This window comes from Magallana gigas, chromosome 7 (assembly GCF_963853765.1).
Source record: "Magallana gigas chromosome 7, xbMagGiga1.1, whole genome shotgun sequence".
NCBI lineage: Eukaryota > Metazoa > Mollusca > Bivalvia > Ostreida > Ostreidae > Magallana > Magallana gigas.
Window position 1 is genome coordinate 19,179,506 of NC_088859.1, and position 14,148 is coordinate 19,193,653.

Consider the following 14,148-nt stretch of genomic DNA (forward strand, 5'->3'; position numbering starts at 1 on the left):
ATAACTATTATTAGTATATTAATACCATTTAATCACTCGATAATTCCATTTCAGTATATAAACTGTGGTTTCATTAATTTTCGTCGACAACCATTTTCGTTGATTGAAAAAAAATGAGTTTGGTGGATAGATTAATTTTTTGACAATAAAAAGTCATGCGACTTAAATAATTGATATTAATTCTTTTATTTGATAAACATTTTATTTTGAGTATCATATTAACCATGAAATCCACGAACATTGTGGTCAACAAATACGAATGAAACCAGAATACAATATTTTTACATTATGTTGAAATATTTAAAGAGACAGTTCAGCTAAAAACCATGCATGTTTAACTTCAGATTTATCCATTGTATCGTTTGGAAAGAAGAAATAACGTTGATTGTGATAGTTCGAGTACATAAATATTTTCAAATCCTACATGTAAGATAATAATTATAATTGTCTTTAAGCAACAGAAGCTGCAAATTTCATGTAGCAATTATTATTATTTCAAAATTGGAAATCTACTTAGATAACAATAAATATATTGATTTATACACTTCTTTTTGTCACATTTTTATTTAGAAAAGATATATTTAGATGTCTCGATTGAGGCAAGACTTCATTTAATATTTGTCAAGATTATATCTCTGCTAATATACACATGTAACTTAAAATGACACCATGAATAAGATTTATTTAATTTAGCATTATAGAGCTTATAGAAGATGTAAAGCTGATAAAATATATATATATATATATATATATATATATATATATATATATATATATATATAAAAGCACTAAAAATAACCAACGACACGAACGTTCGTGTCGTTGGTTATTTTTAGTGCTTTTTTATATCTCATCTTATAACCTTGTATCTTTTGATCCGACACTTTAGATAACGAGTGTTGTTGGTTTGCTAGTGCTTCTTATATATATATATATATATATATATATATATATATATATATATATATATATATATATATATATATATATATATATATATATTTTTTTTTCCCGATTCTCTTAGTGATTCTCTTAGTGAAATTGGAGAGGAAGATTATATATTGTCAGTGGTTTGCGACAAAACCATAAAATTCAGAGACATACATTTTTAAGTAATAAGTAGGTTTGCAGTCATACATTGCATGTACATTGCTACAAGCTTATCTTCGCACATGTACACACAGTCATAAAAAGAAGCGTGCAAACTAAATATACACTTAGATTATTGTTCTTAAAACTATATTGATAACTTGTGTTTAAATAGATTGTATATTCACGTTTTACCTAAAAGTTATATTCTGTTGGCGGACTTTCTTAGCTTTTTAACTCACCTTAGCTGAAAACTCAAGTGAACTATTCTAATCACATTATGTCTGTCGTCCATCTGTCTGTCTGTCTGTAAACTTTTCACATTTTCAACAACTTCTCAAGAACCACTTAACCAATATAAACTAAACTTGTGTAGAAGCATCCTTAGGCTAAGGGTATTTTAAGTTGTGAAAACTATGGACCCCGCCATATTGCAAAGGGAGATAATTAGGAATTATTGAAAATTTACGAGAAAGCGTAGTTTCAAAGTTGTGAAAATTATGTCCCTCGGGAGTAGGGTGGGGCCACAATGGAGGGGGGTCAACTTTTTACATAAGGAAGATAAACACATGTAGAGTAAATCTTTAATAGTGTTCTTCGCAAAAAGCAATCAGCCATGAAAGCTGTATGGAAGCATCCTCAGGTAGTGTAGATTAAAAGTTGTGAAAATCATGACCCTCGGGGAGTTCGGTGGGGGCACAATGGACGGGTCGACTTTTTATATCGGAATATATAGAGTAAATCTTTAAAAATCTTCTTCTCAAGAACCATTTGGAAGGAAAGCTTAAACTTGTGTGGAAGCATCGTCAGGTAGTGAGGTTTCAAGTTTATTTAAATCATGGTTCCCGGAGGGTAGGATGGGGTCACAAGGGGGGGGGGGGGAGAGAGAGAGAAATATTTACATAGGAATATATAGAAAAATATCTTTAAATCTTTTTCTAAAAAACATTTGCCCAGAAAAGCTGTAACTTAAGTGAAAACAACTTCTGATAGCGTAGTTTCAAATTTGTTCAAATCACAATCTTAAGGAGTAGTGTGGGGCCACATTGGGGATTCAGTTGTACAAAAGAAAATATTTTAATTATTCACAAAAACTGAAATGTTATTATATATGCTGTTACTTATATGCAAGCATTTTTATATATTGCTGATTCTTTAAAATTGTTTAAACTTTGGTCCCTGGAGGATTATTGGACCTCACAAGGGGTTCAGATTTTGATGTAGGTTTATATCCTGTATATAAACAATTGTTAAGGGTCTTTTTGAGAACTGCAATGCTGAATGTGATATGACTATAAAATCATTCTGTTAGAAAAGGGACTTGATAATAAATAAAAGAATATCCAGGGGGAAACATTTTTTTTAAAATGAGATCTACATGTATCATACCACATTGTCCAGATATTTTGTATTATGACCCCATGAAGCTGAGTTTATCTTGCCTATTGTTGCTCATGTGAGCGATGTGGCCCATGGGCCTCTGGTTAAAAAGCTAACCTTGTAGTAAATACGCATGCTTAATAGTATAGAAGGCGGAACCCCGTAACACGTTGCGATGCATATATTTATGGATTATAATTAATTATTATTCTTTTAATGAAATAATTAGATTGATTTTATGGAAAAACTTCGTAATTTTCTGAAAGTTTATACATTTATGAGTAGTACAAAAATACCGACCCCGATCGGAATTTTTTTTCAAATCGGCGCCGTACTGTCTCTTTAACAATCATTCCTTTTTTTAGAAAAAGATCATTAAAGCACATATCAGTAATTCCCGTTTTACATAAAGAATATTACAGTGTAGTTGTTCATTATTTATAAGGCTTTCTAACCAAAGATCTTCAATCAAAACAAAAAGTGAAGATTTCCTGTTTTGACCATTCACCCATCCGTTTTGTCAATTTGTCTATCCATGTGTTCGGTTGTAAATGTTTACATTTTTTTTTTACATCTTCTCTTTGAAAACAGGACGAACAAAACATGTAGTAGTCTGGTTTATAATAATCGAGTTTGTTTACATACCCTAATAAAGGCCAAAATTTGTATATAAAAAAAAATTAGAATAAGGCGAGTGCTTATAATATTCATATATGTACAGCTATAAATAAAAAAAAAAATTTCACTGTGTGTCTCTTGAATTCCACAATTCCCGTTCCCCTTTCCTACATTAATACACACTTAATTAATTTTGTCAATATTGACTCAATAGTTAATAAAGAAAAACTGAAAATGTTAAAAAATTGTTGACAGAGTGAAAACAGGTAGCAGTATGTCATTTGAATTATTGATAAGTAATACATGTAACATATTTTGAACCAAATGTCATTTCAAGAATTTTAAATCAATGTGCAAATGCTTTCGAAGTTATAAAAATGGAAAAGATTTTTTGTACAATAATTATTTAAACACAATCTATGCTTTCCTCTTTCAAAGTCTGTGGGCAGTATACTAAGAAAAGTTGTATGATGAAATTAAAATTAGACTAAGAGACTAAATTCATATCATTCAGAGAACTTGGCATACGAAGCAACAGCGATCTCATCCTCAACTTTAAAAAAACAAGTTGCAACGAATGCTGTAGACGCAGACCCTTGGACATTCGCTCTGACAGAAACAGAAGAGTATCCTTCACTGACAGTAACCTTGTCCGATATATTTACAATTAAAGGGATACACTTAATTTTACAAGAAGGTAAGGTCTATAAAAAAAAGATCTATTTATCTATCTATCTATCTCGTTATTTTATATCATCAATTTTTTTTACAGATCAGTCTACCAGGTTTTCTGTTTACATCAGAACCTCAACTCTAGCGGAACTGAATGACGTCACACTGTGTAACTTTTTCTATGCAACAGGTTATAAGAACACTCGAAATTTAATATGCACTAAGGCATTAACTGGTGATCAAATTGTCATCACGACAAATTCCACATATGGGCGTCTTGTGGTGTACGAAATACAAGTTTATGGTATGTAAATTTTCCGTTATTTTTTACTTTAAAAATCCTAATGGAATGAACGGCATTGGATATATATTGTTTATTACTGTTAATTAACTATAATGTTTATATTGTTATATGTAAATGCATGACTTGATGATTACACTGAGTGATTGCGGGATAGAGATGGTTTATTACAGTGACATTTTCCACTACAGCTGTACAAAAATTGTATTTAATACTGACAGGGGTGAAATGAATACAATCTAACAAACAAGAAATTCAATTATAAAGTGAAGAACACGATAATAATCAAAGTACTGAAGAACTGACGGAAGTTGATTTTGTCGATGAATATCTTTTTTTAAAATCAATGATATGTTATTTTGCATGACAAGTACATGTAGTTTCTAATTTGAATTACGCACATTTTTATAATATGAATTTTTTGACTTTTTCGACAAGAATGTCGAGAAACCCCCATATGAATCATGTTAATAATATTTAAAGATAAAATTAATTCAATTAAACTATGTATCAGTAATAGAAATATTTCTCGAAAACTGTATGGATCCAAGCAATATTGAACTCTAGTCTCGTTCAACCAAACGCTCGATTGACACCGTAAATCTCCGTCAAGGCCTAGGATTCACGGAGACAGCCGAGGGTCGAGTTGAACGAGACTATATTGAACCCTGGCGTAGGAATACATACGACTACAAAAATATTTAAATTGTTCGTACCATTTAAAATCTGACTATTTTCAAGGTATTTAATAAATAAGTTTCCTTGAAAAACAATGCTTTAGCATACATTACATCCATCGAATTTATCATTTTTTTTTTCAAGTCTTGTCACCAGCAATGATTTGTGCTGAGGTCCAAACACTGTTTCACTTTCGGTTTGTCTGAGTAACTGCATAGGAGAGTTGATTAAAATCAACTCCCAAAAAGAACAGTCTCCAAATACATACTTAACATACATTACTATACATATTTGCTTTTTATTTTTTACGCTTTTAAATAAAGATATTTGCCTTAAAGCGATTTATCTGCGTTTACTTTTATATTCCATTTATGCTTGTATTTACCCTTCATGTATTGTAAACCTTGACCTGTCTCCTTTAAAATTGTGTCGTCTGCTTTTATAATAAAAATAAGCAATATTTCTAAGTCCTACTATTCAACACATACTTTTTAATTGATTAAATGTTAACGTGCACATAGAGGGAAAAAAAAAGGACAAGAGTTCCAGTAACTTAGCATTGAAGGTCTGAATAATTATCAAAATAAATTGAAAAATCAACAACTACATTTTTGGGGGGATTGATTCCCTTTTTCAAGGAGGGAAACTAACGTTTTATAGTGATTGGAAATTAAATTGTGGATCTGAAATTCGGAAGTGAATTTTTTTTCAGCCTAGACGAATCTCGCTGAGGTTACACCCTTTCATACTGATTAACATTTACATGTATTTTAGCTCAACTGAACCAAAAGTTGTCAGTCTCTGTGTCCGCCTGCCTGTCCGTCTGTCAGTAATCTTTTCATATCTTTTACTTCTTTTCTAGAACGACTGAGCCAAATTAAATTAAACTTGGTACACAGCGACTTATGGGCGGGGATTTTTAACTGTTTTAAAAAAAAGACGAAATCTTTTTTAATAGGGAGATAATCCCAAAACAGTGAAAATATGGTGTGTCTTAAAAAATCTTCTTCTCAAGAACCACTGCATCAGAAATCCAATTGATACTTACACCAAAGTTTGTATATATTGTAAAGATTTTAAATTCAATTGGACAATTGTACAAAATTCAAACGTAACGTCAGGCGGGTTGATATGTTTTGACTTTAGCCTGTCTTGGACGTAAGCAACATTCTTTTTACGATATAAGCTGATTTTTCAGCAAATCAGAAAGCGGGTTACATACGAAATTGAATTCTTACAGAATGTGCTCAAGGTACCTACGGAGATCTATGTGACCGTGAGTGCAGAAACTGTGTAGACAATATATGTCATGGGTATACAGGAGTCTGTGAACGTGGCTGCAAGATTGGTTGGCAGGGGGAAAACTGTGACATACCTTGTAATTTTAATTGCAAGAACAGTAAATGCGACCGCTATACGGGGTTTTGCACAGAAGGATGCAAACCTGATTGGTACGGAGAAACATGTGATAAACAGTGCCCATCGCAGTGCGAAACGTCTTGTGATCGATCTTTAGGATGTACAAATTGCCAGATAGGCTATAATGGACCGAACTGTAATCCATGTGACGGGAATACGTACGGCAAAAACTGTAGCTTGACTTGTCAAAATTGTGATGACTGCGATAATGTTAATGGATGTGGAGTATGCCGGAACGGCTTTCACGGTGATCTTTGCAATCTTGTATGTCCAAAGCAATGTAGAAATTACATATGCTCTCGGCAATCAGGAGATTGTGTAGATGGATGTAAAGACGGATATGCAGGTATTAAATGTGAGACACGTTGCGAAGATAACTGTGCAACTTGCAGTCCCAACGATCTTTGCATCTCTTGTTTAAATGGAAGGTTCGGTACAAACTGTGAAAACCGTTGTCCAGGAACATGCGGCGGAAGTAAAACATGTGACAAGAACAGTGGAGTGTGTTCGGAGTGTAATCCTGGAACGTTTGGTCCAAATTGTACACAGCAATGCAGTAATAAGTGTTTACCTGGTATACCGAGTGTTTGTGACAGAAATGGAACCTGTACCAGTGGATGCGTGGACGGATGGTTTGGTCCACAATGCGATACACAATGTCCAATTGAAAACTGCAAAAAATGCAACTCCAGCGATTTTTCTTGTGAAATTTGTAATATTGGTTACTATTTAGACAATGTACAAGAAATTCGAAAGTGTGTAAAGTGTCCGTCTAGGTATGTTAGTTGTAATAGCGATTTAAGATGCACCGAGTGCATACCAAAATTTACTGGATACCAGTGTGAAAATGAATGCACCATAAACTGCGTCGATGATCTTTTCAAATGTGAGTATTAAGTAGATACACCCAGTTTATAATCTTTTTTAAAATTTTGTTTTATCTTTACATTTTAGTCCCATCAAACTCATTTATACTTAATGCAAAACGATCGGTTACACGTTGTTACATGGAACTTAGATATAATAAGTGGAATGAACAGTTCTTAACATACACATAAATATGTTAAACGTAAGCATTGACATAATTGATATGTTAAATTAACCGATAACATCTATCTCTCTCTTGAGAAACAATGTAAACATATGAAACAAAAACATTTTCATTTAACTCACTATGCTAGCTTTATCTAAAAATTATCATGCTGAAATGTCGCAATAATTTACTGAATCGGATTCCGTCACGCGTACGGCTATTTGTACGGACCAAAAATGCATTTGACGGTGACAGAACCAGTTTAAGACTAACACTTACGGAGTATCAGATGTAAGTATTATTGTACCACTGGTTGGTTTTGACCAATATGAGATGTTAAATATTTTTTTTTATTGAATTAACATTGATTGAATTAAGAAATGTTTTCGAGTAAATCATACTTACTGTGGAGAACCATTTTGTATTGATATTTTTTCTTGAAAGTTTGTGTAAGTTGCAATAATGATTTATGGCTGTTTTTGCCCTGAATGGATCACAAGTAAGTTGAACCGGCTAAAATGTAGAGTATTATTTAAACAACCTTTACAATATAAGGATTCAGGCAACTCTCAATTCTTGAAAACTGTGTCAATGAACTATTAAATTTATGTATCAAATTTTGCATGTTCCACCATTTTTTAAACAATGGAGTTAAGAAATTTAAACTGTAATAATTTTATTGTTATTTCAAAAAATATTAATAATATTGATATTATTAAACCGACGTAGACAGTCACGCAGTGAAGCTCAGAATAATACTAACAGAGCGTACATGTTGACGAGGAAAAAATTCTAGGTTTACTACATACATGTACATGTATGTGAATTATTATGATAGTAAGTGAGATCTCTCTCTCTCTCTCTCTCTCTCTCTCTCTCTCTCTCTCTTTCTCTCTCTCTCTCTCTCTCTCTCTCTCTCTCTCTCTGCAGTATTGTTTAACAGACATTTGCTATTTTTAAAGTGATTTTATCAGGTTCTGTTTCTAGTAAATTCCCAGATGAGCAGAGAGCAAACGCTTCAGTAAAGCGTTCGGAGAGCGAGAACTTGTAACTGGTCAGCAGATGCTGGGCGTACATGTGTAAGTTGGCGGTTGGTTAGTTAATGTAGAACACGCACAAAACGCATGCGTAACGTTAACCCTTAACGAACAGTGAACTTAATAGGAACTATGTATTAGATAAACCGGATGCTCTCTTCATATTGAATAAATATTATTATACGAGAATAGAGCTAAGTTATAAGAGAAGTATTTTAAATGTGTAGTGTCACATTAACAAACGTGAAAACGAAATATTCTTGAGTTTTCTGAACAGTCAATTTAAAGGACCATGGTCAGTATTTTGGTCAAATTCTATTTTTCTGTTTTTATTTTTTACAATGCTTTAAGAATGCATTTCTAATGATCAAATGAAATTTAAGAATCAGTCATTTTGTCATAAGGAAGATACAGAGCTCAAAATTCTTTGTCCTGTAAACAAAGTTCTTGCCCTATATTTGTTTACACAGTTTCAATATACCAGTAAAAAAATTTTTCACGATTTGTCTATCTTCTTAATCATTTTAAGCATTCATAAATAGTTCCTAACGTTTAACACTTTTATTCTTGGTTTTAAGTCGGCTCTATACACCCACAATTTATTCCAATATTCAATAAAAGACCATAAAACAGATACTTATCAAATACGAAAATGATGATAGTGATACTATAGGTATATTTAAAGATTTTTAAAAATGTTTTTCGTGTTTTAGTAAAATAATTTCTTAAAAGTTAACAATTAACAAATTGAAAGAAATGTTTTTGTCTTCTGATACATAACAAAGAATTTTAAGATCCGTTACTCGCTTATAACAAAAAAGAATCTCTCTCAAATTTTGGTTGCCTATTAAAAAATGCCTCACTGAAGCATTGTATACATTAAAATTAAAAAAATAATTTTTGACCAAAATTGTGACCATGCCCCTTTTAAGGTCGACTTCTGTACAATGTGCATGCAATGTATAATTGATAATGCAAGGTTTGTTTTAGCATATGAGAACTATGTGGCAAAAGAATGATGGTTATTATTACAGGGATGTAAAAAAAAAGGTAGAAAACAGGTAGAAAACAGGTTTGTAGTTGAAGAAGGATCATTCACTACTCCCACTTTTCTTTATTGAAGCATGCTTGTTTTGTAATAGTACATTTTTCATTGCACATTTATGTTAACCTGATTTTTAAAAAAATATTTATATTCATGTTGATTTTAATTTTATTTTTCCAGCCCTACCAACATTAATAATTTTAATTTTAATGGTGCATGTATTTATTATTTTCCTACATCTACAATGTATCTGAATAACGTAAATATGGTGATTTGCTAAAATGAATAATTTTTTCAAACATCTCAAAAGAAAGATGGCTGTCTCGCCAGGTTATTTCTTAGCAAAGCACACAGACAGATACATGAAGGCATCACATTGAAAAGAAAACACCTACAATAAAACAAGCAATCAATGAAAAAAGACTTTTGCAGCTATGACAGGATATTTTCCAACGATGCTTTACACTTTTGGTTTTACAGCCTATAAAACTAATAAGTCGCTAGTCAAAGAAAAAAGGAAAGTAACCCATATTTATGAATTCATGTCAGCTTTTAGCAGTGCATGTACATGAAAGTGTTTATGGTGCCATTCCTGAGTGTTTATGTTCTGTATTCTTTTATTATTAATAGGTAAAACATATAGATGCAAAATAGGCATGAATGATGCTGCTGATATGACATACATTATCATTGTACATTTAAGGACATCACCAGAGAGAAGTTCTTATTGAAAAAAAACCCCGGGATTTTGTAAGTGTTGCTGAAACCAGTAAACATGAAGTAAAGGATAACTTTAATCTTGTTTTTTTTTTCACATTCATTCCAAATTTATACAAATTTTTATAATAATAAAATATGTGTTTTGTAAAATCTTAATTTTGTTCCTTTCTTTTTTATTTTAGAACGAACTTCAGAAACTTTGCATGAAGTTAGCTGCCATTTCTTTTGGACAAGTCCCTATTTATTCATATGAGCATAATTAGTTAAATAAGTGAAGGTGGAAACAATAAAACAGGATTCACATTTAAAGGTAGCATTCTGAGGCGACAAGGGCAACCAGTGCTGATGATGGACTAAACCAGATTGTCAATTTTTATTGTATCATCCTCCAAACCATATTTAATTGGAGACAACTTTAAAAACACTAATACACAAATCTAAGATCTTAATTTATTGAAAGCTTCAATGATAAAAATCCAGGAATTAATGAACATATATAACTATCAAGGAAAATGTTTAAACAGTCAGCTGTATCAAATTTAAAGCGATAAATATTAGTGTTTTCTGTTTACGAGTAGACTACGATGCAAAAGATGATATGTTTGTTATTATCAGTTTAAAGCTTCTATATAAGGAAGAGTTAGCAATGCAGTATGAAGATACTGATGTGTTTTGATTAGATTGTTGCAGTGATCAGTCATCAATTGAACCTTTTGTTTGCAAGAAAGTAATGCCATCTCTTTTGTGCAGAGACTTGTATCATTTTTACCCAGTAAATATATATTAGTAAACTGAAATTATTTACGTACAAGAAACCACTTTTGGCATTGCACTGTTTTTAGCGAGATACTATCATGCCCTAAAGGGTACGTATTTCCAGATCAACACATGTGATAAAAAATTTAGAATTTTTGAATTCATATTAAATGTTTTCAAATGAACACATGGTTTATGAATGGACTTTATATAGAGAGAGAGTATCTACAGTACGTCCCGTTTTGTAATTTTAACAGTACATAGTTCTGAGTTATACATGTACATTTATCATTATAATGTTTAATTTTTGTGAATGTATTTGTGAATTCATGAAACTGAATTGGATAGAATCAGTTTAGTGCAAATAATGTCTGTATTACGTTTAGATCTGCAATGAGACTGTAGACGTTTTTAGTATATATGTATATAATTAAGTGGTCTGCTAATTGCAAAAGTTTTGAAAAATCAATTCGTACTTAATACATGTGTTTATCTCCTAAAAAGAGATTCTTAAAGCAAACAAATAAGGTATATGTGTTATTTTTTTTTTTATAAAAATTAGTTTTTTTAGCACTTATTCATTCAGTGGTGATGATCTAATTATGTTCTATAGAGCGTAAAAAACAAAGCTTATTTAAAGTGTTTTTTTAGTATTAGTTGCAATAGGAATAAAGTTGATATTAAGTTAAGGAAGATCATTATAACTTCGATATGTACAATTTTAAAATATCAGTTTTATAACATATTCTCATATATCTTCCTTTTATCAAATCAATTAAATAATAAATATGACATTTTTATTATTTTCTGAAATGTGGTGATGAACAAATAGATTTGAAACTTGTTCTGCTTCAATAAATTTGTATGAGAGCTAAACAATGACTTTGTTGAAATTATGTAAAGAAGGGAGTATACATTCATTATCTAGAGACCGATAAAAAAGTTTCTAATTAAGACATGCATTTTTGTAGTTTTTTTTAATTTTGAAAAAGATGTTTTTTATTCAGGTAAAAGCGTAATTTAACTAAATGATATCGAGTAGGAACCCTCCATATTGCTTAATCACATATTGTTGGGATTTTTTTCTTATGAAGATAAAAATAACCTTGTTTAAGTTTTGGATATGTATAAGACAATGGTCTTCCCCTTATACATTTAATGAAAATGCTGTTTTGCAGTATTATAACTTGTTACAAATAATGGAGAAATTTTCGAACATGATTGCTTTTAAAATCGCTTTCACACAACGAAGTTGACCCATGACTGCGAGCTGGTCAGATCCAATAAGCATCTATACTTATAAATTAAGACTTTTTCCAAATAAACTACGAAATGCCTGCACCAGTGTTACTGTTTTTACATATGGCTTTTCGATACATGTGAGATGATATCCGTAAGCTATGATTGAATTAATTGTACCTGATTAGTAATTTTTGTGAAATTAATAAAAATAAACCTACTTTCATTTTCGATACATTTGCCCGAAATAGCAAATATGAGAGTAAGGTAGTGGACACGCTTTGGCGGATCCAAGTCAGTGGGAGTTATCATCAAAATATATGCTTGCAATGAAATAATATTAAATGATTACGTAAACAATAAATAAATTTATAAGAAACTTACTTAGATTATACATAGAAATTAAGATTTGACAAATGTTGAATAAAGGAAATAAGGTAATTCGTTTCTTAATTGTGCAATTTTAGTCATAATAGATTGAAGCTAACGAAGCGCGACCTCTCACGAGAGAATTGAATAGAACTTTCCAGAAGGGGGTAACCAAAAACACGGTTTGACTAATAAACGTCATGGCGAAAAATGTAGGACATGTTCATCATGTATCATGCATCATGACTCTTTGGTTAATGAAAGAAAAACCCGGAAGACTTTGACGCCATTTTAATTTTAATGGAATTTATTTTCTAAAATGGGTTGGTCAGGAATGCGGTTTGACTAATTTACATCATGGCGGAAAGTGTAGGGTGACTTAAACATTGGGCAGATACTTTGGATCTATAACTTTGGTTCAAGATATGCAAATAAATAAGCATGTCTATATAAATTAAACAGAGAAATTAAAATCGGGGGGGGGGGGGGGGGGGGGGTGACCACCTTTCCGCAAGTTTTTATATGAAAATCTCATTTGGGATTGTTATATATTGTGAAATTTGATCTAAAGAACACAATTTAATGACGTCCTAAATACCCACTAACTGGTTTAAAAAAATTCTTTGTTATCTTTTTCCAATCAGCTGCAACAAAAAGAATTGAGGCCAGTAAATGTATTTCTTCCAATATATATATATATATATATATATATATATATATATATATATATATATATATATATATATATATATATATATATATATATATATATATATATTGTCAAATTTTCGGGACAACCCGTCCCTTCTTCAGGACAACAAAATAAAAACTACATAAGAAAGAAAAAAACATCTACAAAACTAGCACTAAACTAAACTAAATAATATATATAAACTAGATAATGTTTAAACACCGGATCAAAACGTGGCAGCTACATCTTTATATTTAAGAATTCGAGCCCGAGAAAGAAAAATCCCGTCCGACGCAGCGGACGGTCTGTGAAGAAGTGCTGAAAGATAACGCGAACGAATTAACTTGCTAATTGGGGGTTGCTGTTAATTAAGTTGTACTAGTAAGATAATTCGTAGTGAAAGTTTGTAGGGAAGATTGGCCCTGTAAAAGACCACATAAATAATTATGAATGTAAAAACTAATGGAAGTGAAATAAAGAAAAAGAACAAAACCGATTAAGGAAATAGCTAATAATTTGAATAAATAACATGATTAATAGTTTGTACATGGACCGAAAAAGATGAAGATGGTGATATTGCTACGAAAACAAATCAGTACTTAGTTGATGTTCATTTTGGTGAAGTCACTTAATTTGTTAATGCCGTCAGGGCGGAATGACTTCAGTCTATGCATCCAATTTTTTTTTTTTTTTTTTAATTTTTTCTCTCCGCATCTGTCCAGTTAGGGTTGTGATCAATGACCAAAACCATCATGTCCTCCCATTTGTGACCATCTAAATTAAAATGTTCCCCGACGGGTTCTTTAATTTTCTTAGTTTTGATGGTGGAACGATGATTATTGATGCGCCTGCAGATGTAGATGTAGCTGCCACGTTTTGATCCGGTGTTTAAACATTATCTAGTTTTTATACATTATTTAGTTTAGTTTAGTGCTAGTTTTGTAGATGTTTTTCTTCTTTCTTATGTAGTTTTTATTTTGTTGTCCTGAAGAAGGGACGGGTTGGCCCGAAAATTTGACAATATTTTACTTTATTGTTCGTGTCGTTGGTTATTTTTAGTGCTTTTTTATATCTCATCTTATAACCGTGTATCTTTTGATC

The 14,148-nt window shown here is 31.4% G+C and overlaps 1 protein-coding gene across 10 annotated transcripts in view; it reads left to right on the top strand.

Moving 5' to 3' along the window:
- The window catches only part of LOC105342357 (multiple epidermal growth factor-like domains protein 10), an 84,153-nt gene that overhangs the window by 24,906 nt on the left and 45,099 nt on the right, over positions 1 to 14,148 (top strand). For 2 of the 10 annotated variants that reach the window (XM_066066359.1, XM_066066365.1), the window contains exons 3-8: positions 3,602 to 3,784; positions 3,860 to 4,063; positions 5,979 to 8,027; positions 8,178 to 8,269; positions 9,903 to 10,022; positions 10,175 to 11,700. In XM_066066359.1, coding sequence (XP_065922431.1) covers positions 3,602 to 3,784; positions 3,860 to 4,063; positions 5,979 to 7,054 — 1,463 coding nt within the window. In that variant the 3' untranslated portion in view covers positions 7,055 to 8,027; positions 8,178 to 8,269; positions 9,903 to 10,022; positions 10,175 to 11,700. Of the gene's footprint in view, positions 1 to 3,601; positions 3,785 to 3,859; positions 4,064 to 5,978; positions 8,028 to 8,164; positions 8,285 to 9,582; positions 9,867 to 9,902; positions 10,023 to 10,174; positions 11,701 to 14,148 lie in introns of those variants that run through there. The other 8 variants (XM_066066354.1, XM_066066353.1, XM_066066361.1 and 5 more) reach the window with 8 other exon arrangements.